The sequence below is a fragment of the Panthera uncia genome (genome assembly GCF_023721935.1).
Source record: "Panthera uncia isolate 11264 chromosome B3 unlocalized genomic scaffold, Puncia_PCG_1.0 HiC_scaffold_1, whole genome shotgun sequence".
Lineage (NCBI taxonomy): Eukaryota > Metazoa > Chordata > Mammalia > Carnivora > Felidae > Panthera > Panthera uncia.
This window is the reverse complement of record NW_026057582.1, coordinates 106,450,226-106,476,787: the sequence shown is the minus strand read 5'-3', so window position 1 is coordinate 106,476,787 and position 26,562 is coordinate 106,450,226. Positions and strand designations below refer to the sequence as shown.

The window sequence follows — 26,562 nt, the reverse complement described above, 5'->3', positions numbered from 1 at the left end:
ACTATGTTTATGCTATCATTACAATGTGCCACCATGACACAATCATCAGTGGACGGCCATGGTGTGGGCCAAAGGTGACATTCTGTCCAATTTTTATGGCACATGGGCCAATCACTAATTCTATGACCCACCTCCCTCTGCTACTAACTACCCTCCTGAGTAGGGAAGCCAGAGAACAACGGCTCTCCTGCGTGTCCAGAAGTTAGTATTTCCTGGGAAGGTACAGAGCAAGGCATGAGAAATTTGGGATTCCACCTTCAAAATGTTACTGAACCATCGAATACCATCTAATGAAATTCAGGTAGTCCTTGCACTTGTAGGTAGTAAGTTACTTCTGTTTCTGGGAAAGGTGTCATGAGTCATAAATATGTAGCTAAGTGAATCTTCTATAGAAACAATATTATTAGGAGGTATAGTCCTAATGGCCTATTTTTGATGCCTAGTTTTTATAGAAATAGCCCCAAAGCTCACACTTAGTCATCTGTTCCATAAGCTATAGCTTGTGAACCTCTTGAAAGTGTATAGGTAAGCCAAGTGAATAGTAACCAGTTATAGCAAAATGGTATCACACATGATAGAATATCATAATGTATTATGAATAATTCTAGCATGGCTTCATAATTGCCACATTAGTTGTACTGCAACAAATCGGAAAGTAAAAAAGTTCACCTTGAGCAGGTGTGTTGATTGAGAAGTTTCTCTGGGAAAGTGTGGAGGGACATACCTGAGGATAATTCTGGCTATAGTTAGGGCCATTTGTGAACCGAATCAGGGCTTTATGTTGCTGTGGTTTTTTGTTTGTTTGTTTGTTTTTCAGTTGTAAATTTCCCTGTGGCAAACACAGGAAGGGGACTCAAGTTTTTGGTTTGTTTTTTTTTTCAATGTTTGTTTATTTTTGAGGGAGTGCGAGCAGGGGAGGGACAGAGAGAGGGGGACAGAGAATCCAAAGCAGGCTCTGCGCTGACAGCAGCAAGCCTGATGTGGGGCTCGAACTCACAAACCGTGAGCTGTCCCTGAGCCAAAGTTGAATGCTCAACCGACTGAGCCACCCAGGTAGCCCAAGTTTTTGTATTTTCTCACAATGGTGAGAAATGGCCAGAACTTTGAGGTCAAACAGACCTGCATTTGAATCCCAGTTCTGCTATTGCTTAGGTTTAGATTAGAATCATCTCCCATCTTCCAGTCCCATATCTGCAAAATGGGGATAATAATAATTCCTTCCCTCAGAATGTTGTGAGGATGAGCTACAAGTTCATCGTCATGGCCCACACCAGCTCCTAAGTGGTCCCCCTGCTTCTGCCCTTGTTCTTTTACATCCTTGAAGGACAAGACCCCAGTGGCTTCCCATCACAGTGATCCAAAGTCCTCACAACGGTCCTTGAGATCCGGCCCCCTACCACTTTTCCTACTCCTCTCCCCCTGCACATTCCCCTGTAGCTTCCTTGCTGTTCATACTCCTAATTCAGGGTCTTTGCATGCTCCAATTCCTTTGCCTGGAATGCTCTGCCTCCACATAGCCAAAGACTCGTTCCCTCTCATCCATCAGGTTCCTGCTCAAGTGAGACCATCCAACGCCCCTAGGCTCCTTCCCCAGCTTTTCTCTCACCAACTAACATACTATATAATTACTTTGCGCATCATTTTTTGTTTTCCTAATGACTGGGGTTTCCCACCCCAACTAGAATGTAAGCTCCATGAGAGCAGAGATGTTTGGCTGATGCCTAAATAGTATCTGGGACGTATTAGGCACATAATTGAGATTGACCAGTATTCATCGGCACATAATAAGAATTAACACTTGTATAACAGTCACCCACGTATGGTGTGCTGTTATAAACATTTACAAATATTAGCTCCTTTATCCTTACAGCAGCTCTATGAGGTAGGGGCTATTCTTTTTTTTTTTTTTTTTTTTCTTTTTTTTTTCAATATATGAAATTTATTGTCAAATTGGTTTCCATACAACACCCAGTGCTCATCCCAAAAGGTGCCCTCCTCAATACCCATCACCCACCCTTCCCTCCCTCCCACCCCCCATCAACCCTCAGTTTGTTCTCAGTTTTTAACAGGAGGTAGGGGCTATTCTTACGTCCATTTTGCAGATGAGGAACTGAGGCACAGAGAGGTTAAGTGACTTGCCAAGGAACAGGTAGGAAGTGGTGGACCCAGGATGTGAACCCATACTTCTAACCACGATGTTGTTGTCATCTAGTGAGAGCCTACTCCGGGCTTGGCACTGTCTGGGCACAGATTACAGCAATGAACGAAACAGAGTCTCTCTGCTTTGGATTAATAGAACTTTGAGAAATGATCAAATGCAAAGGATCTATCTTGGCAGATCCAGGTTTGGACAGAAGATTGGTAAAAGCCATCTGAGGATTAATTGGGGGAATCTGAGTATGACCTGCGTATTTATTATATTCATGAATTATTGTTCATTTTTTAGGTGTGATAATGGTGCTGTGGGTATGTAGGAATATGCTCATTTTTAAAACATTTTTTTTAACATTTTTTATTTATTTTTGAGAGACAGAGACAGACTGTGAGCAGGGGAGGGACAGAGGGAGAGGGAGACAAAGAATCGAAAGTAGGCTCTAGGCTCTGAGCTGTCGGCACAGAGCCCGATGCGGGGCTCGAACCCATGAGCTGTGAGATCATGACCTGAGCGGGAGTCGGACGCTTAACCGACTCACCCATAGGAACATGCTCATTTTTAAAGCTGCATGTTAAAGCATGAAGGGATGAAATGTCCTTAGGTCTGTATTTTAAAACACTTCAATAAAAAGTGATGACACAAAAATGGCAAAGTTTAATTGTTATTAAATCTAGGTGAAGGACAAATGGTCATTCCTGGACTGTTTTCTCTTTGGATATCTCCATAATAAAAGGTTTTTAAAAACCCGGGGAAAAGGAGCAGACATTTTTTAAAAGTCACTGCTTTCATGGAGCCTAGCTTCTTGTGAGAAGATGGAGGTCACAGTGGTTGGCTCATTGGGGGCCTTGTCTTCTGTGCGTGCTCTGGTCTGTGAAATGCAATTACCATCTCATCTGCAAAACTTTCCACCCAACGCCAAGTGAGGCAGAACTCTCAGTGACAGTCTGGGAAGCCATGCTTACCTGCTCGTTTTCCTTCTTTCATCTCCTACCATATTATTCTTCATGATGTCCAAAATCTTCAAAACTTCAGTTTCAGAGCAAAGTTTGAAAATCACGTTTTCAATTCGATCCAAATCCACAAAATGGATCCTTCCCATCTCAGACCCTGACCCTGCACATTGTTGCATCATAGTGGATCACAGTGTATTTTTTATGTCTGTTCGACTGATAAAGCATCCATTGTATGGAATTAAGAGACGGAATCCTTTTCAAGCAATGGGATGCGTTTATTTTCCCTGCTCCACAGCCTGTATCGTGCTTGTAAGGAGGTCCTTTGATCTGAACAGTGTTAGGAGTTTGCTCACCAGATACTACAAGAAAATCAAATGCTCTCGTGGCCCCTAAACTTTTTCTCCTTCTCTTCTTCCCTCCATCTTCTCCTTTGTTGTTTTTATTTCAAACCCTGTAGCCTGAGGTGCCCCAAAGAGGGGCCGAGCTGGTGTTGATGAGGAGCAAAGATACACTGTGAAGAAAAGTCATCACAATATGGCTTTTTCGAAAGAAAAAGAAGATCAATAAGCAATTGCTTCTTTGCCCTCACAATATTACTGACCATATTCCCTATGCTTTTCATCCCTGTGACTTACTTTATAACTGCAAGTTTGTACCTCTTAATCCCCTTTATCCATTTTGCCCATCCCCCATCCACCTCTCCTCTGGTAACTACCAGTTTGTTCCCTGTATTTAAGAGTCTGGTATTTGTTGCTTCATTTGTTTTTTTTGTTTGTTTGTTTGTTTTTGTGTTTTTAAGATGCCATATGTAAGTGAAATCCTATAGTATCTGCCTTTCTGTGTCTGACTTATTTCACTTAGCATAATACCCTGGAGGGCCACCCATGTTGTCACAAATGGCAAGATTGCATTCGTTTTTATGGCTGAGTAATATTCCATTGTGTATATGTACCACATCTTCTTTGTTCATCCATCTATCGATGGACACTTGTGTTGCTTCCATATCCTGGCTGTTGTACATGATGCTGCAATAAACATAGGGGTGCCTGCATCTTTTTGAATGAATGTTTTCATTTTCTTAGGTAAATACCCAATAGTGGAGTTGCTGGATCATGTGGTAGTTCCATTTTTTAATTTTTTGAGGAAGCTCCGTACTGCTCTTCGCAGTGGTTGCACCAGTTTACATTCCTACCAACCGTGCACGTGGGTTCCCTTTTCTCCGCGTGCTCTCCAACACGTGCTGTTTCTTACCTTTTCGAGTCTAGCCATTTTGACAGGTGGAAAGTGATAGCTCATTGCGGTTTTGAGTTGCATTTCCCTGGTGATCGGTGATGTTGATCATTTTTTCATGTGTTTATTGGTCATCTCTATGCCTTCTCTGCAAAAATGTCTATTCCGGATGCCCTGACCATTTTTTTAATCAGATTCGGTTTTTTTAGTGTTTATATTTATAGTTCTTTATATATTTATTAGTTGTATAACCTCTTATTGAAATATCATTTGAGAACATCTGCTCCCATTCAGTAAGTTGCCTTGTTTCTTTTGTGTTTTGTTTTTTGTTTTTTGTTTTTCTTTTTTGCTGATGGTTTCCTTTGCTGTGTAAAAGCTTTTCATTTTGGTGTAGTCCACATAACTTATTTTTGCTTTTGTTTCCCTTGCCTGAGGAGACCTCCTAGAAAAATGTTGCTAAGTCTGATGTATAAGAGATTACTGTCTGTTTTCTTCTAGGAATTTCATGGTTTCAGGTCTCCCATTTAGGTCATTAATTCATTTTGAGTTTATTTTTGCGTATGGTGTGAGAAAATGGTCCAGTTTCATTCTTTGGCATGTAGCTGTCCTCATAAACCATTCTTGATTATGAGTGTAATTATAATTGAGCAACTCCTAATTGTTTGTCATGCAAGTTTTTGGTGTTAAATGGAACTCCAAAGATCGTTATCTACTTTGGAGAAAGGAAGCTTAAAGAAGCAACCGGGGTTTACCTAGTCGAACAGGTTGGCAGTGGGCAATTAAAGGTGGTAATATCCCAGTTGGATTTCCCCGCTACTTAATAATATAAGCTTTTAAGTTGGTGTAGTAGGCTTGCGGGAACAGCTGGCAAAACAGCACTGTTTGTCATTGAGTTTACAATGCAAAATTAGGGCTATCTTGTATGTCAGCGGTTATGCATTTTTAAGCAGATGTCACTGATATTAGAAATAAAACAACAATAGGGATCTAGGCCCTCGAGGTAAAGTCAGGGTAGGAAACCGTCCATGCCCCTTTTAAATGAAGCTCACCCATGCTCACAGTCTTTAAAAGAACTCTGGGCTTACACACTGCACATAAGATTCCCTATCTTTATGATCACTCTCCAGGATTCAAAACTCTTCTGGGAAAATACGTTCTGGCTGTGGTTTTATTTTTTTCCGGAATCATAATAGCAGCTATACATTCGAGAGAGTCCTAGTTTCAGATATTTTGTTTCCAAAGAGCCCCAATCTTCTACTTGTGGGCCACCAGTGACCCTCCTGAGATTGTTGGGGGAGAGGGGGAAAATTGAGCCGAAGCAGAGACTTACTAGTAAGGGAGGTGAGAAGTTTAAGCTCCCTTTATCATAGCACTCCCTTTTCTTTTCAGAACAGCCTTTATTATGATGTGGTATTTTCTGATCGATGGTCTGTCTCCCCTGACTAGAATGTAAGCTCTGAGAGCAGGGACCTGGCATCATTGATCACAGTGTGCATCTGCCAATTCTTGGCACACAGATAGTGGCCAAATGAACTCCGTGTAAGAAGTGCCATGACCATGGTCAGAGTTGGCTGTTTTGCAAGTGTAGTGGAGCCTGGACTGGTTTTACGTGGGGGTGGGCACCCCCTTAGGGGCCCCTATGATGTCCTTTCTTCATTCCACAAGCATTTATGGAGAATCCCCTGGCAATATACAGCAATGAACAAACTGACATGGCTTCTGCCCTCATTCAACTTCCATTCTAGTGAGAGAAGCTGACACTTAAAAAAAAAAAATCTAGTTAGAAATTTTGCCAAGTGTGGTAAAAGAAAAATACGGATAATGCCATTATAAAAAGGGTACTGCATGATGGCTTCACAGCTTGGGGAAGATACTAAAAACCACTGACTGAACACTTAAAAAGGGTGAATTTTATGGTATATTAATTATACCTTAACAAAGTTATTGCCTACAAAGGGGTACCACGGTGGTTATGCCTACATTTCTGGGTTCATCATCCTGGCCCTGACACTTACTAGCTGTGTTCTCTTGGGCAATTTCTTTAACATTTCTGAATCTTGGTTTTTTCATCAATAAAATGAAGACAATAATAGCACGTCTTTCTAGAATCGTTCTGAAGGTTAAACAAGTTAGTGTTCCAAAAGCACTGACAGGAGGTGAGCTATTATCACTTGTGGGGGGTTGGGAGGGAACAGGAATTAAAGAGCAAGAACACTCAACAGGCAAAATCAGTAACCTCTTGAACTCAATTCCTTGCCACTTGGCAACTTGCCTTCTAGGGCTCTGGAAACTTGCCTTCTAGGGCTCTGTTCCAAAATTCTGGCTTTGCACAGTGGCAGTATTGTAGCCATTGGTTTATCTGAGGTGTGATTATTGCCAATTAAAAAAATTGGCAGCCATTTTTTGGAAGGCATTGGAAGGCATTCTGTTGTGATATATTTGCTTTCTGAAGAAAGCTGTTTTGTGGTAGGAACTCACCCTACCACGAACATAACTGAAACAATAGGCATGTTTTCTCATTTAGAACACAAAGCGAATTTCCTACCTTTGCTCTTAAAAAGTTTTTTCTAACAACTTTATTGAGCTATAATTCATATACCTTAAATTTATCCCTTTAAAGTGTACAATTCAAGGCACCTTGGTGGCTCAGTTGGTTAAGCGTCCAACTTTGGCTCAGGTCATGATCTCACGGTTTGTGAGTTCAAGCCCCGCGTCAGGCTCTATGCTGATCACTCAGAGCCTGGAGCCTGCTTCAGATTCTGTGTCTCCCTCTCTCCCTGCCCCTCTTCCCCTCTGCTCTCTCTCTCTCTCTCTCTCTCTCAAAAATAAATAATAAAACATTAAACAAAATAAGAACTAAAATGCTAAAAAAAAAGTGCATAATTCAGCAGTGTTCAGTAGATTCACAGTGTTGTGCAACCACCTCCACTATTGAATTCCAGAACATTTTCATCATCCCCAAAAGATACTTGATATCCATTAGATGTCCCTCCCCATTCTTCCCTCCCCCTAGCTTCCACAACCACTAATCCCCTTTTTGTCTTTATGGGTATCTCTATGCCTACCTTTTTTCTTGGAAAGGCTTGTGGAAATGTACTGTGCTGTCTTTGGGGTTGCCAAAGTTTACCCTCAGATTCTAGAGGGAAAATAAATGATTTCTGATCAATTACAGCTGGAAGCAACCTAAGTTTAAAAAAGAAAAAGAAAATTTTAAGTCAAATCTCAACAGTTTCACAAATTGTAATTTTGAAACAATGCTTCCTAGTTCAATTAGATTTTATAGGAAATATTCTATTGGTAATTACAATAAACTAGACCAACTTGAGCATTTTTACTACTATGAAACTGTACTTGTTTACTAAGCATATGAACTTCTGAGTCTGATAATGACCACTATAGCATGAATAAAAAGCTCTATCTCTGGCTGTTTATATGACCCATGTCGGACAGAATTACTATACTATAAAATATTTCTTGGTAGAGAAAATATAGCATGTTGTATTGTTTTGTAAAACCAAATCACAGAATAGCCAATGTTAAATACATTCAAAATGCTTGTCCCTAAGCAGTTGGCACTTATATTCTTTAAATGTCTGCTATTTTATATAACTGTAAAGACTTAAGGATCAAAGGTGGTTGAAGGTCTTTCTTACTAAGCATTGGGCAGTTCCATGGCGGGGGTGGGGGTGGGCAATGTAAAAACAAAGTTATAAGAATGACTGTGTGTGTAATGTATGTCTTAAAACTTTTCATTTGAGGGGCACCTGGGTTACTCAGTTGGCTGAGCGCCAGACCCTTGATTTCGGCTCATCATGATATCACATTTCATGAGTTTGAACTCTGCTGGGCATGGAGCCTGCCTAAGATTCTCCCTCTCTTGCTCTGTCGCGCACTCTCTCTCTCCCCCCCCCACCCCCCTCTCTCGTGAGCACACGCTCTATATAACAAACTAAAACTTTTCATTTGAAAGTAGATTCCACTTTTTTAAATTGGTCAACATAATTAGGATCAATTAAACTCAACCATAATGACCCAATCTCTTGACTCTACTGTGATGCCCACTTTTGTAAAATTTTCATTAGAAAGCAATTTATGGATGTTTGGTTTTGTTCCAACGCGTAAAGAGCTTGGAAGTTATTGTGAGGATGGGAGTGATAAGAAGAACCTCAACACACTGAAAAGCAATTCTTCTTTGATCTGTCAGAGAATCCAGATCACAGGGAAAACTACTGCCTTGAAAACTGGAGAGAGACTGAGACAGACAGACCCTGCTAAAGCTCCAGAATGGAAGCCTGCTGCTGGAGCTGGTATTGGCAAGAAGAGTTAAATTCCACTTAACAAATGGCCAGAGGCTCGATGTGTATTAACTTGAGCTGTAAAAACTCAGTGGGGCCGGAGCGCCTGGGTGGCTCAGTCGGTTGGTCGTCCGTCTTCAGCTCGGGTCACGATCTCACGGGCCAGGCCCGTGAGTTCGAGCCCCGCGTCGGGCTCTGTGCTGACAGCTCAGAGCCTGGAGCCTGCTTCGGATTCTGTCTCCCTCTCTCTCTGCCCCTCCCCCTCTCACACTCTGTCTGTCACTCTCAAAAATAAATAAACGTTAAGAAAAAATTTAAAAAAAAAAAAAAAAGCCTCAGTGGCGACAAAGCTTGGGGGCGGGGTAAAACTTTCATGACTTTACCTTCAGGGGCCTCACCGTATTCCCACCGGAAGACACAGAAAAATCACTTCCTGCTTCTGGCAGGGGGAAGGGAAAAGAAACCACTTCCAACTACTCCCAGAGAGTTCTGTTATTTGTTCTGTTCTCTGTAATGAAGGCCAGCTCTCAAGGAAAATTATTATCTGACCCGAGGAAGGGCAAGTAGCTAACTCCAGGCCCTTGCAGTCTTCCTGTCTCACCTAAGAGGGGGAAATTCCAAGAAAAACTAGTGAAGGTAACAGTTCAGAGGCACAGACCCACTGAAAGACGGAGGCCTGATCAAGGAGTATTGAATGCTTCCCCTCAACACACTTATATCTACAGAGGATTACAGATGAGAGGACTTCGGGCTCAGGCCTATTTAGGAAGAAGTTTCTAGGAAAAATCAAACACCCCAGGGGAGACAAAAACAAAGACGGTTGAAAAAATGGAAGCCTCAGACACCTACAGTTACAGCAAACAGTATACAACACAATTTGTAGCCAGATAAAGACTCATTTACCTCACTTCCTGTTACCCATACATCATGTCCAGCTTTCAAAAAAAAAAAAAAAAAGAAAAAAGAAAAAATGACAAGGCATGCTAAAAGGCAAGGGAAAAAAAAAGGTTTGAAGAGACAAAGCCAACATCAGAATCAGATATAACAGAGATTTTGGAAGTATCAGACCAGGAATTTAAAATCACTGTGATTAATAAGCTAAGGGCTCTAAATAGACATCATGCAAGAACAGATATTTAATGTAAGCAGAAACCTTGAAACTCAAAGAATATAAAGAAAATGCTAGAAATCAAAACACCATAAGAAATGGAGAATACTTTTGAAGGGTTTATTAATAGGACACAGCCAAAGAAAGAATCCATGAGCTTGAAAAAATGTCAATAGAAGTTACCCAAACTGAAATGCAAAGAGAAAAAGGACTGAACAAAACAGAACTGTCCAGGAACTGGGACACGATTATAAAAGGTGTAACATACATATATATAATGAGAATATCAGAAAAAGAAAGAAGAAAGGAGCGGAAGACATATTTGAGTAATGGTGGCTGAGAATTTTCCAAAATTAATGACAGACACTAAACCACAGATCCAGAGAGTTCAGAGAATACCAAGCTAGGATAAATCCTGAAAAACTATACCTAGGCATATCCTATTCAAACTATGAAAAACTAAGAGCAAACAGAAAATCTCGAAAGAAGACAAAGAAAAAAAATCCCAACTTAACCTATAGAAGAGAGGTATAAATTATATCAGACGTCCCTTCATAAGCCATGCAAGCAAGAAAGCAGAGTGAAATATTTGAAGTGTGGAAAGATAAAACACACCAACCTGGAATTCTGTATCTAAGTAAAATTATCCTTCAAAAACAAAGGGGAAATAAAGATCTCCTCAGACAGATGAACACTAAGGGAATTCGTCACCAGAGTCTTGCAAGAAATGTCACCAGAAGCTCTTCAGAGAGAAGGAAAATGATACAGGTTGGATAACAGGATACGTAAAGCAGGAAGAAAATACAGGGGCCTCACCATATGTCCTTCCTTGGGTCCCAGGGCCCCCTAACTGGTCTGACTTCTTTCTAAGTCTTCATAAACTTGTTTTATAGATAACGTCTAGGATTTTTAGCTGTATTTATCAGAAGGAATAGGGAGAAGTATGTCTACACTATCTTCTTAGAAGTGAAACTCTCTTCATGGATTTCCTTAAAAAAATATTTTTAAATGTTTATTTTGAGAGAGAGAGAACCAGTGAGTAGGGAAGGTGCAGAGAGAGGGAGAGAAGAGAATCCCAAGCAGGCTCCACACTGTCAGCACAGAGACCAATGTGGGGCTCAAATCCAAATATCGTGAGATCAGGACCCAAATCAAAACCAAGCGTCTGACACTTAACTGACTGAGCCACCCAGGTGCCCCTCTATTTGTGTATTTCTTATCAATCTTTTTACCTCTCTTTATTATGTATTTAGAAGTGAATTTGAATTGAGATATAATTTTGCATCCTGCTTTCTTCCCCCTCAACATATACTGTGAGAATTTTTCCATGTCATTAAATTTCTTGGATAATATCAGTTTTAATAGCTATGTAATACACACATAGATATGTTATTGATTTTTTTAAAAAAAACTTAATGTCCATTTATTTTTGAGAGACAGACACAGAGTGGGAGCGGGGGAGGGGCAGCAAGAGACAGGGAGACACAGAATCCAAAGCAGGCTCCAGGCTCTGAGCTGTCTCCAGCACAGAGGCTGATATGGGGCTCGAACCCACGAACTGTGAGATCATGACCTGAGCCAAAGTCGGTCACTTAACAAATTGAGCCACCTGGGAGCCCCAGATGTGTTATAGATTTAATCATGCTTTTACTATTAACATTTAAGGTTATTTCCACATTTATTGGTATTAAATAGAACACTGAAATTAACAAACATACACAGATTCATGTCTCTCTCTTTTCATTTCCTAGGACAAATTCCTAGAAGTACAACCACTAAATTAAAAAAAAATGAATTAAAAAGCTTCTCGCACATGTTGAGAAGCTGCCTTTTAGAACTTCGTGCCAACTTACACCTTTAGTGGTAAAACAAAAGTATGCCCGTCCTACTGCTACCTCATCAGCACTGATTATTAGAATGGTTTAAATGATTTGTTGTGCTAATTTGTAAGGAAAAACAGTAATATATTGTTTAATTTGCATTTCTCTGGCTTACCAGTGAGATTGAACATTTTTCACGTTTACTGGTTATTTGCATTTCTATCTCTGTGAGTAGTTTGTTGTCCTCTGTCAACTTTTTTTTTTTTTTTGTATTGGCATGAATACTTTTTAAAAATTTTTAAAAAGAATGTTAGCAATTTTTGTGTCATGGCTGTTGCAAACGTTTTTCTGGTTTGTTATTTTTTCATTTTCTGATGCTTTTTAAAAAAATTTATTTTTTACTAAAAATTTTTTTTAAGTTTTTAAATTTATTTTTGAGAGACAGAGCGCACAAGCAGGAGAGGGGCAGAGAGAGACAGGGAGACACAGAATCCGAAGCAGGCTCCGGGCTCTGAGCTGTCTCCAGCACAGAGCCTGATATGGGGCTCGAACCCACGAACCGTGAGATCATGACCTGAGCTGAAGTTGGATGCTCAACTGGCTGAGCCACCCAGCTGCCCCTGTTTAAAAAAATGTTTGACCCACAGAGAAATGGAAAGAGCAGTTAGCATCCAAATACCTTTCATGTAGATTACCAAGTGTTACCATCTTGCTCCCTGTGCTTCACCTCTGTATGACCAGGATGTAGTCCTAGTCTATACAAGTGGGATTTGTGTACTGCCGTGTAACAACCCAGAATGGATGGGCTCCAGGATGCTTCATTTACTGAGGGAAATGTACCTTCTAATGTACGCTGGCCGTGTAATGCAAACCTCTTCTTTCTCTCTCACTGCTTCTCACCACCATCTATTTGCTTTGTTCTTGTCTCCCCTTCTCAAACACTGGCACAACAGATTATAAAATGAAGATCTCTGTGCGGTTCTGAGAGTGTTGGTACAGATGGTAGTCAACCTCCCAGTGTCAATGAGCAAAGCGAGGTAGTTAAGAGCAGTGTGAGCAGATATTACGAGCAATAAAATCCACAAAAGCCAATCATGTGAGAGGAAGAACCACACTTTGACACAGACGAATCACGGCCAAAGTGGGGATAGTGGTGAAACATATTTGGAAAACAATACAGAAGCTTTTTTTAGCTCTTTGGAGAAAATATGCCACTTTGGATAATGTCCTCATCATTGTTTTCTGAATGACTGCTAAGAAAATCTTGCATTTGGGGGGCACCCATTGTTAGCACTCTGTGTCCCTACCGGTTTTTGTTTCTACCGGACACAATGACCAGATTTTCCCTTCTTGCTAAAATGTAAACCATCTTTTGTGAAAATTAGGCTTCTTGGTTTCCAGGAAGCCACGGTGTGGGAGAATGCTCCATTGCACACATGTGACCAGACTCAAGTCTGGGCCTCACCATCAACGACCAGTGTGACCTGGGATGGCTGTGATCCTCAGCATGCACATTTTTTTCCAACGTTTTTTTTTTTTTTTTTTTTTTTTTTAATTTTTGGGACAGAGAGAGACAGAGCATGAACGGGGGAGGGGCAGAGAGAGAGGGAGACACAGAATCGGAAGCAGGCTCCAGGCTCCGAGCCATCAGCCCAGAGCCTGACGCGGGGCTCGAACTCACGGACCGCGAGATTGTGACCTGGCTGAAGTCGGACGCTTAACCGACTGCGCCACCCAGGCGCCCCAGCATGCACATGTTTAAAAGGAAAGGGTAAATATCTGCCTCATGGGGTAAAACAAAGTCCTTTGCAAACTGTCAAGTGTTAGGAAAATTGTGACTACAAGATGAAATCCACACTGATAATGAAAATGAAGATGATGGCTATTGTATCTGGTCTGTTCTAAGTCATTTTTAAGGTATGTCCAGGGACAATAGTCATTTGGAATAAACTCTCCCAGTTTCCTGGGTTTCCATAGTTAACATGAAGCCCCAAATATCGGAACAATGTTGATTCTCAGTTACTCATAGCAACCGTGCTTGCCGTCCAAGGAGCAACAGAGATGCACAGTTCTGATTAAATGGCACCCCTTTCAGAAGGAGTTGCTGGTCTGGACTCCTGGCCTCTGACACTCCACCAGACTCACAGTTTAAGTGAACAGTGACAGTCCTACCAGCATGACTCCCAGGTGCCACGCTGGGCTCATTCCTAGTGCAAGAGGCTTACTCCAACCCTTCAGGGCAATGGGGTAGCTGAATTTCCAGGACTAGGCCCTTGACCAGATAGAGGCAGGCCCTCTCAGTGGCCAAGGAATACTGATTCCAGGGAGCTATGCTTGTCCTGGGATTCCAAGCACAAATTAATCTGCATTCAGGATGCCAAGGGTGTTTGTTAAAATGCAAATTCCAGGACCATCTGGGAGCCAGTGAAACCAAAGTTTAAGAACCATCGTTCTCACCCTGTGGCCTCTCAAACAGGATGTCCACATCCCAGGCAATCCATAAAATAATGCCGTTGGTTGTGTGATGAGAACGTAAGAACTTTTTTTTTTACATCAAATAAGAAATATAGAAAATAAGAAATTACTGTGTGCTGCTTTTTAAATTTTTTTTTTCAATGTTTTTTATTTATTTTTGGGACAGAGAGAGACAAAGCATGAACGGGGGAGGGGCAGAGAGAGAGGGAGACACAGAATCGGAAACAGGCTCCAGGCTCTGAGCCATCAGCCCAGAGCCCGACGCGGGGCTCGAACTCACGGACCACGAGATCGTGACCTGGCTGAAGTCGGACGCTTAACCGACTGCGCCACCCAGGCGCCCCTGTGCTGCTTTTTAATATTCAGCTTGTCCCTGGATCCCTCATGTGGTCATGTCACCTGCGATTCTGGAGGCCTTCTGGGAGCGGGGACTCCAAACCACAAAGGCACGAACGGTGGGGTCTGCACTGGTACACATTTTTTCACAGCGTTAGAATACACTGTAGTTTACTCATGAAATGGGTTTGTGGGTTCTATTACGTAGTTTTCACTCAAGCCTGAAAAAATGGACCAGTGTCTTAAAAAAGATTCCTGCAAAAAAACCACCCTGTATCTTGAAGATAATGATAAGGAGCATCAGTGAAAAATAAGAAAATGCCAGAATCGACACATACTCATGGGGTGAGCTTTTCTTCAGCCACGCTAGAGAGTGCAAATGATGGTAAACCAATCAAATTTATGACAAGTCAGCCAAATCCATCCCCCCCGAAAACTTAAAAGTTATCCAGAAGACTAACTGAAATACGGACTTCCATTCAACCAGCATCTCTGACGAATCTCCACTAAGCATAGAATATGTTTCGGGTTATTAGCTACAGCCAGTATAAAGCCATCGTGATTAACAAGATAAAACAACCAGAATATTCTAATTAGTAGCCTTTTTTAGCAAAAGAAGTTTTGTACTGTTAATATAGTAAAATATTTTAAACTGTTTAATCTTTGTCTCATTTAAATATTTGTCGGTGTATTTTATAGTGTATTCATGCCATATGATAAGTATACAATTTATAAATAAATACATATTATGGATGCATGCCCGAATTTTTAAACTGATGGTCATGGGGGATAAAAGGCCAGGTTCAGCTTGTTCCAGCTCGAAACTGTAATAAACTGTCTTCTTCTCTGACCTCCTGATCAGTGTTGAGATAAGTAACCTGTCTCTCAGTGAGTCATGCCATCCATCATGAAAAAACACCTTCTTACTTGGGTGTTACAAGAACTTTGTCATGGAACCTCAGAAGAAAAACGGAGTGAATTGGCCAGTCCCGCTCCCCCCCGGGCGTGAGCACCTGAAGGAATCCTGGGTTCTACAAACTGCTTTGCATAGAAAACTCCTAGCAGGATATGAACTCTGAAGCCACATCTATTCACGATGGTCTCGGGGGACACGCCTGCAAGTGCAGAATCTGGTGTGACTATCTACCAGGCAACAGTTCCTGACTGCCCGGGGTCTCCTGTTTTCCATTTCCGTCTACTGTTGCTACTTCTTTTCCTCCCTGAGCCACTCCCTGTGACTCACACTTGGACTCCCAGGACCTGCCCCAGGCCTGCTTACTTTAAAGACCCAATCTGGATTTTTCTCCAGTTTTTGACCTGGTTCCTTGCATTTCATTTTCAAATTGCATGCTACTTTAGCACCACAGCTACGATGGATATACTCCCCCAGGCTTGCGAGGCTCATACAAACTTGCCAGGCTCCCATCTTCCTGCCAGGAGGGCCAGTGATTATATTATTGTATTGAATAGGAGAGAAAGGATCCAAGGACTACTTCTGGGAGCCAACTCCATGCCCCAATTAAGGGTGAAGCCTTCCTTCCCTCTTCCAGACCCTAGTAAGGGGCAAGGACACTCCTTGGCAAGGGAGAAGAACTGTAGAAGAAAGGTCTCTGCCCAAATGTTTCTGCTTGATTCTCTGTGGGTATAATTGCTACACAGTTTGCTCTTTTCAGCCATCTTAACTTGCATATAGCCCAGACTCTCTGTTCTTTGTCAGGACAGAAGAACCAAGAGAAAGCTGGATACAGGATGGGAGAACTTCATTGGAGTTGGTAACAGACCTCTTTTCCTGTTTACTCCCCACCCCCTCCATTATGAGGCTTTCTTACTTGATGTCTGTATGCATAATCTTTGGCCACAGCCTGCTGTCTGTTGGCTGCCATCTACAAAGGCCTCCCACTTGACCTTGTAGGGCTCCTTTGATTTCCAACTAAGCGTCAATATAACTTGGGAAACTGACCTCCAATATTTTCTTCTCCAGGAACCCCTTCTATTATGTTCCTTCCTTACAGATTCCTTGTTTTAGAAGATTTATATAAACCTATTTTCAAGTCATTTTTTTATTCCCTAATTTAAAAATCAAAGCAATAAAATGACTAAAAACTAGACAGATGAGGGACAGTTGCGTCTACAAGGAATGATGGATGCCTGTGGCATTCCATGTGCAGGAAAGGGAGACTGATACAGTGGTACCCCAAAGCTCTGCTCCCCACTACTGAATGCTGGAACTTGGTTACGTCTGTAGATTGCCACGTTTCCTTGTGAACTACAGTGAAACCTTGGTTTGCGAGCATAATGTGTTCCGGAAACATGCTTGTAATCCAAAGCACTTATATATCAAAGCGAATTTCCCCATAAAGAACCATGGAAACTTGGATGATTCATTCCACAACCCAAAAATATTCATAAAGGGGCACCTGAGTGGCTCAGTCAGTTAAGCATGTGACTTCGGTTCAGGTCATGATCTCTCAGTTTGAGTCCCGCATTGGACTCTGTGCTGACGGCTTAGAGCCTGTAGCCTGCTTTGGATTCTGTCTCTCTCTCTCTTTCTCTCTCTGCCCCTCTCCTCATTCTCTCTCTCTAAAATAAATATTTTAAAACCCACAAAAGTATTCATATAAAAATGTTTACAATACCCTAATATAATACAAAATAATAAAGAAAACACAAAATATAAAGAAAAATAAACAAATTAACCTGCACTTACCTTTGGAAACCTTCGTGGCTGGTATGAGGGAGACGAGAGAGGAGGGTTATTGTGTAGGACAACTTTCACTATCACTAATGGAATCACTGCTATCTATTGACTCAATGGAATCGTGTGTGTGTGTGTGTGTGTGTGTGTGCAGCATTAACAAGGAACCTATCCAATGACCCTTGCTTTTGCCTCTTTTTGAGGATTTTGTGGAAATGTGACATTGCATTGTCATTAAACAGATTCATTGCTCGCATTAATAGCCTTATTCAGGTGGTGCTTTTCACAAAACTGCACTGTTTCCCACATTTTACACATCTCCCTAATCTCATTTGAAGTGAGGGGTTCCTTGGCCTTTTTCTCCTCTTCCTTTGCAGACAGGATGAAGACGTAGACTTCTCATAAAATCTTGCAGTTTCGGCCACTCACATATCTTATTCGTATTTCTCAATGATTTCCTTCTTCCACTGTAATCATCTCCTTCTTCCCACCTTTCTTTCCAACCATTTTCTGCAAGGGGCCATTGTATATGCTCACATGGATGTTGACTACAGTATAGTATTAATAAACTCCTGTCCGATACTGTATTTAATGTAACTGGCAATAAGGCAACAGAGGAAAGGGTTTATATCTGCAGGCAGCCTGACCTAGAATGAAGCAAAGCATTTCTAAGCTTACTCTTGTATGGAAAAGCCAAGGACTGTCCATAGGTGCTTTGAAGTGACAAAAAAATACACTAGTGCCTGTTGTGGGCGCCTTCAAGTGTTCTGAAAAATCACTGATTTCTGCCAAACACTGCAGTGTGAGACCAAGCATCCGAGCATGGGAGACGATCACCCACAGTCCCAGAGAGAGAGAGAGAGAGAGAGAGAGAAGAACCATAAGGTCAGTTGTGATCATGTGACATTCGGCGTCACATACCACTCGTATTGCAAGCCATCACTCATTTATCAAGTTAAAATTTATTAGAAATGTTTGCTTGTCTTGTGGAACACTCATAAAACAAGTTACTTGTGATCCAACGTTTTACTGTATTTCTGAAACTGGACCCTACGATGCTTGGTACGTGTTTACGATGCAAATAGGGCCACAAGGTTTTTAAGCTTAGCACAAAACCTTCTTCTATATACACTCAAATTCAGGAGCCCTACCTGTAAGAGGGTCCAAAGTGAGGCAAGGCAATTTAACTCAAGTCTAATTTTAATAAATCATCTCTTAGGATGTATTACATTATGAATATTTCAAGCAAGTTTCATTATTTTTGTTTTATTTACCCTGGATACCAAAATCACCTTTACAATAAAGTACCTATTACATGCTAAAAACTGTGAAGAAAGTGCAATGTGACCTTAATAGTGTAAAAACAGACTTGCATTAAAATACCTCCTTTAGGAGTTGAATTTTGGATACCTTTTACTAAAGAAAACAGCCAAAACTAGGACCCTGAAACAATTGTCATGGTGTTAAGCATTAGAAGGTTATAAAAGTCACGCAGAATAAACCAAGCCCAAATTCTGCCATTAACTTCTTACGCAAAACTATTGAAAGTAGAATGGATATGAACAAAGCCAAGATTTTGTCTTTATGGTCACCTGACCTGAGTGGGAAAGTTGTTTTTTTTTTTTAATTTTTTTTTTTTTAACGTTTATTTATTTTTGAGACAGAGAGAGACAGAGCGTGAACAGGGGAGGGGCAGAGAGAGAGGGAGACACAGAATCTGAAACGGGCTCCAGGCTCTGAGCTGTCAGCACAGAGCCCGACACGGGGCTCGAACTCACAGACCGTGAGATCATGACCTGAGCCGAAGTCGGCCGCTTAACCGACTGAGCCACCCAGGTGCCCCGAAAGATTTTTTTTAAATTGTACTTATTTTGTCCCCCCCCCCGCCAATGGGTATTTTACTTACCATCTGGAAGCATGAGGAGAATATAAATTATCATCATTAATAGGAGTCGTTAACACATGATGGTTTACAACATTTAAATACTTCTCGATGTGAATCTGTTACAGAAAAGTGAAAGTTTAGGCTATGAGACTGGACTTAAGATACTCAGCTAATTTACTTTACTTCATTAGGGTAACACTCTGAATTGTGTGATTAAGCCAAAAGACACAACACGCTATGTGTTTATTACATGCCTAAGGTATCATTGGGCATCTCAGGGCTAAATGACTTTAACTGTCCCAAAAAGCGTAATAAACAATTGAGACTCAAAGCTTGAGTGACCTGTAGTGCTCTTCACAAATTAAACCATGCACGATAGCCAGTAAATCGCTAAGCCAGGTAAGCTTACGAGGCAAGACAGACACCGAGTAATCTTTCCCTTATAGGGACTTCAAGCCAGCAGCCGAAGAAAGAATTTGGCCCTTAGGTTACAGATCATTTAAAATGGCCAACCCGAAAACTCCAGCTGGGTACAGCCCTGACACCATCAGGTCATATAGGACAATGGTGTGCCAGTTTGATGAGGCAACAAAAACACACCATATCTCCCACGGCCTCTGGAGCTGAGCTGTGAAGCTGACAGCTCGTTAGAGTGAAAGGCTGAGACCAGAGCAGGGACAATGACAGTTAGAGGTCTCAAAGATGGAGATGGTCCTTATTTGGGCGCATGTGCTAAGAGATTTTTGTTTTATCAATGATTATTATCCTGGTCTGAAACTTGGGTTCTCCTCTGCCCTTCAACCCATGTATCATGATGAAGTCCCTATGTACTGTATTTCTGTTCCAACAGTGGTACATCTCTTTAGTTTCACCGACTGGCTTACAATATCACAAAAATGACTAATCGCAAAATACTTAAGCTAGCAGGGAAAAATACACTCTTGTTCTTTAGAATCTCAGCGAATCTGATAGAAACTCGCTGCAGGCATTGGTATGAATTCTTTTTTGTCTGGCATGTTGTTGGCCGACTAATAGTTATTTTTAAAATTCTTAATTCTTTTCATCAAATCATGTGTTAGGGATTGTCACTGCATGATCTTACATTCCCAACACCTTAACTACTTTGATTTGCATCCTGGCACATTTCACAATCAGTTAATCATCATTTTAATGACAAGAACAGAATAAGAAAGCTGATGACCAGTCTAAATCCACCTCTGTTACAGAATTACACAGGGTCCTGTGAGAACCACAGTTCTTTTCTCCTAGAAGAATCTCCTTCCAGCGCTTTATTTAATATCTAAAGCTCTACTTACTTTTAACCCCATTTCAGTCCTTTTGATTGCGGTTTCAAGATTCCGAATGTCTAGAGTCTCTCCCTTTTCCTCAAGCGGGAAATTTGTTAATTTCTCCTTTAACTGATAAAGGTCTTCATGGACCTATAGGTTTAAATAATATAAAATATTGAGAGAATACATACAGAGTTCACCTAAAACATTCATTTTTTTTAATGTTTATTTTTGAGAGAGAGCGAGCACACATGTGCGCGAGCAGGGGAGGGGCAGAGACAGACGGAGACAGCAGATCTGAAGCAGGCTCCGTGCTGACAGCAGAGAGCCCGATGTGGGGCTTGAACTCACGAACCATGAGATCATGACCTGAGCCAAAGTCGGACACTTAACCAACTGAGCCACCCAGGTACCCCCAATTATTTATTTTATTATTAAAAAATTTTTAATGTTTATTTTTGAGAAAGAGAGAGACACAGCGTGAGCAGGGGAGGGGCAGAGAGACAGGGAGACACCGAATCTGAAGCAGGCTCCAGGTTCTGAGTTGTCAGCACAGAGCCCGACACCGGGCTCGAACTCATGAACCGCGAGACCATGACCTGAGCTGAAGTCGGAAGCTTAACTGACTGAGCCACCCACACGCCCCTGCAGTTATTTACTTTAAAGATTTCTTTTAAATAAAATTATTTATTTTTAAAGATTTTCAATTTTCTTGAATTGCTGGGGATAATCAGGGAGATTTTATGATGTTCCTTGGAAAGAGCGGTCTTGATGGTTCTAAGACACTCTTTATTAGAATGTTTCACTGTTGTCTTTCAGATTAAAAAAAAACTAAGCTTCCATACAATGTTCTATTTTTCCTTCCCCCATTAGAAACAAATCCAAGGGTAAAACTACCACTCGAATGGCTTCTGCTTCTCACCTGGCAAAACAGTTGAGTTCACGACTCATATGAAATTTGCACCAAACTCGGATTCCTTCTAATTGGCCAAGAGGTAAGAAAACAGAAAAGTTCTGGCAAAGAGAGGTTTTAGTGAAAGCAGAGCTTTTCAAAAGGGAATTGTAAATAGGTCAACAGGGCCCGCTGGTTTTCCGTTCTGGCTGGATCTTCCCCGTTTCCTGCTCTGCAGAAGCGGCTCTTTCGGCGTGTGGCCTTGACTCTGTCTTACGTAGTCAGAATTGAAGATGATCCGCGAAGAAAAAGTGGCATACGTTACCACTTCAACGTTCTCCTTCAATCTGTATTTTCCTCGGAAACGATGAACACCTCTCTGAGGTCCGCCACCCTCACGACAAAATGGGTGCTGTGAGATTAGGCATCCCCAGGTTCTCCGAATTCGTATTAGAAACCAAACTTCAATACATAAATACAGATGGCACCAATTATCGTGTGGGCTGCTGCCACAAGAAAAGCATTTTGTTATGCAAATTTATGAACCCAACACCTGTTTCAGCAATAGTGACACCAATAACAATCTGCAGACTGGGTTGCTGAAGGCATTTTGCAGCCCTTACCTTTTCTCTGGTAGTCTAACTGGACATACAGGGTGATCCCAGCCTGTGGTATTGATTACTTTGGAATATTCCCGTGGAGCCAAGGACTCAAAAGATCAGAATTTGCATCTTTTCACTGATGGGCATCACAGTCTGGTAGACACATCTGGTCATTTGTACTCTGCACAAATTGTCATGGAAAGCCTTGAGGGCTCACAGATTGAAATCAGAACACACCTACCGTTTGCTCGTAGGCACTAAGGATGACGGTGTACTTCTTTCAATTGTTTTGTCCAAATTACGGCTGCAAGCTGGTTTACCGTCGATTGTCTAAAGGCATTTGGAAAGTACAAAGAAGCAGCTCAAGGGCGAGCCTCGCGTCCAGGCCCGCATTTCTTGGTTCATCCTTTGAATGCCCTGAATTTCCTTCTTGTAGCTCTAGTGTTTGTAGTATTATTTGTAGCTTCACATATCATTCTGTAATGTCTTTCGAAGCTGGTGGGGAATGAAACTGCCCTGGGTTATTTATCATGGAACCAAAGGGCTCTTTTGTTTGTTTGTCTGTTTCAGTCTCCCCTGTGTGGACAGTTACACTTCTTTCCAGAGTCATGCGATAATATGTAACGGCTCTAGTACACAGTAAGGGCAAGTGAACATAATTCCTTGCTCCATCACCAGTCACGTGACGTCCATGCACACCATCACATTTCCCCTGGTTTCTTTACCAAGGGAAAAAAAAAAAAAGAATTACTCTACTTCATAGAACTGTGGAATAAAACTAAGGCAATGTGTGTGAAATTGAATGAATGTAGGTTTTGGAAGCAGGCAGATAGAAACCAGAATCCTATTTCCTCCTTTCCTGAGCTGGACAAATTTACATAGTTTTTGAGAGCCTTGATGCTTTCATCTATAAAATGGGGATCATTGGCTACCTGTTCGAAGAGTGGCAAGAATAAAATGAGTTAAAGCATGTAGAGTGCTTTGTGCACGGCCAGCCACATAGGACGGCCCTGAACAAATGTTAATTCTCTGCTCCTGCATGGTAAAACCTAGTGAAGTTCCTTGACATAACTGGCATTTAGTAAATGTTCCTTGATTTGAATTGCTCTCTTCATCTTCCTCAAGAGTTTTGTTTTTTTTTTTAAATTTTCTTGCTAGATATTTTTTTTCTCCCCTTTCAATAACCACACATCTGTTTGTATAGTAGTTGTAATAGAGACAAACATTGTAGGAAATGTGTCAACCAGACTTGGGTAGGAAGAAAAAATTATGTTCTAAATCTCTGTTCTTTCTTCAAATGGATCCAATCTACCATATTGAAATTTTACGTGTCCCCCATCATTTCTGTGGTCATCAAATGCATTGCTTTCCGTATATTTCCTACTAGGAGGAAGTTTTTTTTCTTCTAAAATTTTTTTTAACGTTTTATTTGTCACTTAGAGACAGAGTGTGAGCAGGGGAAGGACAGAAAGAGGGGGACCCAGAATCTGAAGCAGGCTCCAGGCTCTGAGCTGTCAGCACAGAGCCTGACGCAGGGCTCGAACTCACAGAAGGAGGAAGATTATTATTTTGACAGTTTGGGGACAGAGCTGCTTAATAAGAAGCCCTTGAGAGATGTAATGCAGTGAAGATTCGCTCTAGCATTTAGAAATCTGGCCACACAACTGGATTCCATGTTGTCAAAAGCAGTTCCATAACTGCATTTTATGTATCTCTGCTAAACATAGGGTTTGGCTGAGTCATTCTCATCATGCTTGCCCACTTGTCCCTTCATTTTATGTTGTTTGTTCCTGGCAAACCAGACGGAGGAGGTGATAAGAAAGACAGTGATGATATCAATTAGTTCCAGTATTTCCAAGGTTGGTGTTTTTGTTTGTTTGTTTGTTTGTTTGTTTGTTGAAAGAGGGAGCGTGAGCAGGGGAGGGACAGAAGGGAGAGAGAGAAAACCTCAAGCAGGGTCCATGTTCCGCATGGAGTCCAATGTGGGGGCTCGATCCCATGACCCTGAGATCATGACCGGAGCCAAAATCAAGAGTCGGATGCTCAGCTGACTGAGCAACCCAGGTGCCCCGAGTCAAGAAAACATTTATAAAGATGTTTTAAAAAGACATCAGATGATCATTAGTAAAGTATAAAAACAAAGCTTGTAAGAGTTATTAATAAAAGAAAGCATGCAGGAGGCCTCCCGGACTCAGCACCCCACTTCTCCAAGACTGTTTCACGAACCTGCCGTAACCTGTTTCAGGATCAACGCGCGTGGGATCTATCCCCTTGGGCAAGTTACTTTAGCTCTTCGTACTTCAGTTTCTTCTTCTGTCAACTGGTGCTAAACATGATACCTGCCTAATAGAGTTGTCACTAGGGCTTGAGATAATCTAAAGCTCTCAGTACAGTGTGAAGCTGTCAGTAAGGTTGGCAACTCTCTTAATTATGATGATGATGATGATTATTACTACAGTTTCAGCCTCACTGTTCTGATCAGTTGAGGAAAGATGCAGCTGACACTGTAAAAAGCCTGAATTAGAGACTTAAAAGTGCAAGAAGTAGTTAATTACAGGCTGCCTCGTAGAGCTCTGTGTGGAGATGGTAACCCTGTGTCCTGAACCAAAAGTAAGAATGTGGGTTGTGGTTTTGGTACATGATCCGACAAGGGGACAGAATATTCACAATTAGAACTGTCCTGAGAAATCCAAACATATAAGGCTTGTGTTTTCATAATAAGTCACACAAAAAGAGCTTATAACTAGAACATTGATTATGTGTATTTAAAGATTTTTTTCTCAAGTATTTTAGATATTTTATCAAAATATTTTATTATTAGTTTGCATCATCTATTGTATTTTCCAGATAATAGTACATGTTAGTCCAGCTCGCTTCATTTTTTAAAAGAATGTACATTATTGGAGACTGAATTAATGACTAGATCATTATCCAGTCATCCAGGATCAATGGACCCAATCCTGTGCTGGGTAAAATGGGATATCCCAAAAATCCATCTGTAACAGGGAAACAAGACATAACTTATTTGCCCTATAGCATCACCCATAAAGTTTTAGTTAAGAATGGAGAAGTCCCTTGGGGCGCCTGAGTGGCTCAGTCGGTTAAGTGTCCGACTTCAGCTCAGGTCACGATCTCACGATCTCGCAGTCCATGAGTTCGAGCCCCGGTGTCAGGCTCTGGGCTGATGGCTCGGAGCCTGGAGCCTGCTTCCGATTCTGTGTCTCCCTCTCTCTCTGCTCCTCCCCCGTTCATGCTCTGTCTCTCTCTCTGTCTCAAAAATAAGTAAACGTTAAAAAAAAATTAAAAAAAAAAAAAAAGAAAAGAATGGAGAAGTCCCAGGGGTGCCTGGGTGGCTCAGTCGGTTAAGCATCCAACTTTGGCTCAGGTCAGGATCTTGCAGTTGGTGCATTCGAGCCCCGCATCGGGCTCTGTGCTGACAGCTCAGAGCCTGGAGCCTGCTTCAGATTCTGTGTCTCCCCCTCTCTCTGCCTCTCCTCTGCTTGTTCTCTCTCTCTCTCTCTCTCTCTCTCTCAAAAATAAACATTAAAAAAAAAAAGTTTAAGAATGGAGTAGTCCTGGTTAAAAAGACAGGCTGAAATTAATTTTTCCTTTTCTTCCAGTAAAAATCAGGCTAATCTTAAAAAGACACAGAATGAACAGAAAACTAAGTGATATTAAAAAGCAAGAGACCTTATCTAATATAAACCCACATCTATTGAGTGTTATACATTATATGTTATCTTATATTTTAATTCTTACAAGACTCCTAAGACAGAGTTCATATTATTATCTTTATTTTATACTTGAGGGAAACTGACGTGTAAAGTCCTTAAGTAACTTGTGCATGGTAACACAGCCGGTTATTTGATGGAACTACTCAAATCCAGGCAGTGTGAATCCAGAACCTTCATGCCTAACCATTAACCAGTACATGCATTATATCTACAAATATACAAATGTGTATTTATAAATATACAAAGTTAAAGACTGGTGAAAATTCAGTGGAAAAGGCAGGATTTAAGTATCTAGAGGAGTAAAAGGGCAAGGGAAGACTTTATTAAAAAAATTTTTTTTAATGTTTATTTTTGAGAGAGGGAGAGAGAGAGAGTGAGTGAGCATGAGTGGGGGAGGAACAGAGAGAGAGGACGACTCAGAATCCAGAGCTGTGAGCTCTGATCTGTCAGCACAGAGCCTGAAGCGGGGCTTGAACTCACGAACCTCGAGATTATGACTGGAGTGGAAATCAAGAGTTGGACACTTAACCAGCTGAACCACCCAGGTGCCCCGGGAAGACTTTATCTTATACCAGCATTGACAGATTGAAAGGGTTTGAGAAGATTGCTTGCATTTTCTATGTATATGGGTCTACCCACAATACACATCTTTGGTCAGTTTCTTTTCCATAATGTGAAATAATAACAGTCCTTAATGGATAGCTTTGTTTTAAGTCTTAAAGGAGTTAAAACACATATAGCATTTAGAACCATGCACAATACCCGACAAATACTATGTAGCTTTGATTACTGTGATTTTTCTTTGAAATCATATTACAGTTTACATTTTAGAATACTATCTAAAGTAGAAGTTCTCAGAATTGAGTGTGCCGTAGTTATGTTAAATTTTTTTTTTTACATTTATTTATTTTTGAAAGGTGGGGGGGGGAGGGGCAGAGAGAGAAAGAGACAGAGAATCCTAAGCAGGCTCCAGGCTCTGAGCTGTCAGCACAGAGCCCGACGTGGGGCTCAAACCCAGGAACCATGAGATCATGACCTGAGTTGAAGTCAGACACTTAACCAACTGAACCACCCAGGTGCCCCTAGAGTTATC

At 41.3% G+C, this 26,562-nt stretch overlaps 1 protein-coding gene across 5 annotated transcripts in view; it reads right to left on the bottom strand.

The window, feature by feature from the left end:
- The window catches only part of IQCH (IQ motif containing H), a 209,745-nt gene that overhangs the window by 179,850 nt on the left and 3,333 nt on the right, over window positions 1-26,562 (bottom strand). For all 5 annotated transcript variants that reach the window (XM_049613798.1, XM_049613799.1, XM_049613800.1 and 2 more), the window contains exons 2-4: window positions 20,269-20,391; window positions 18,974-19,068; window positions 7,404-7,521 (exon numbers count right to left, since the gene is read on the bottom strand). In XM_049613798.1, the coding sequence (XP_049469755.1) occupies window positions 7,404-7,521; window positions 18,974-19,068; window positions 20,269-20,391 (336 nt within the window). The remainder of the gene's footprint in view (window positions 1-7,403; window positions 7,522-18,973; window positions 19,069-20,268; window positions 20,392-26,562) is intronic.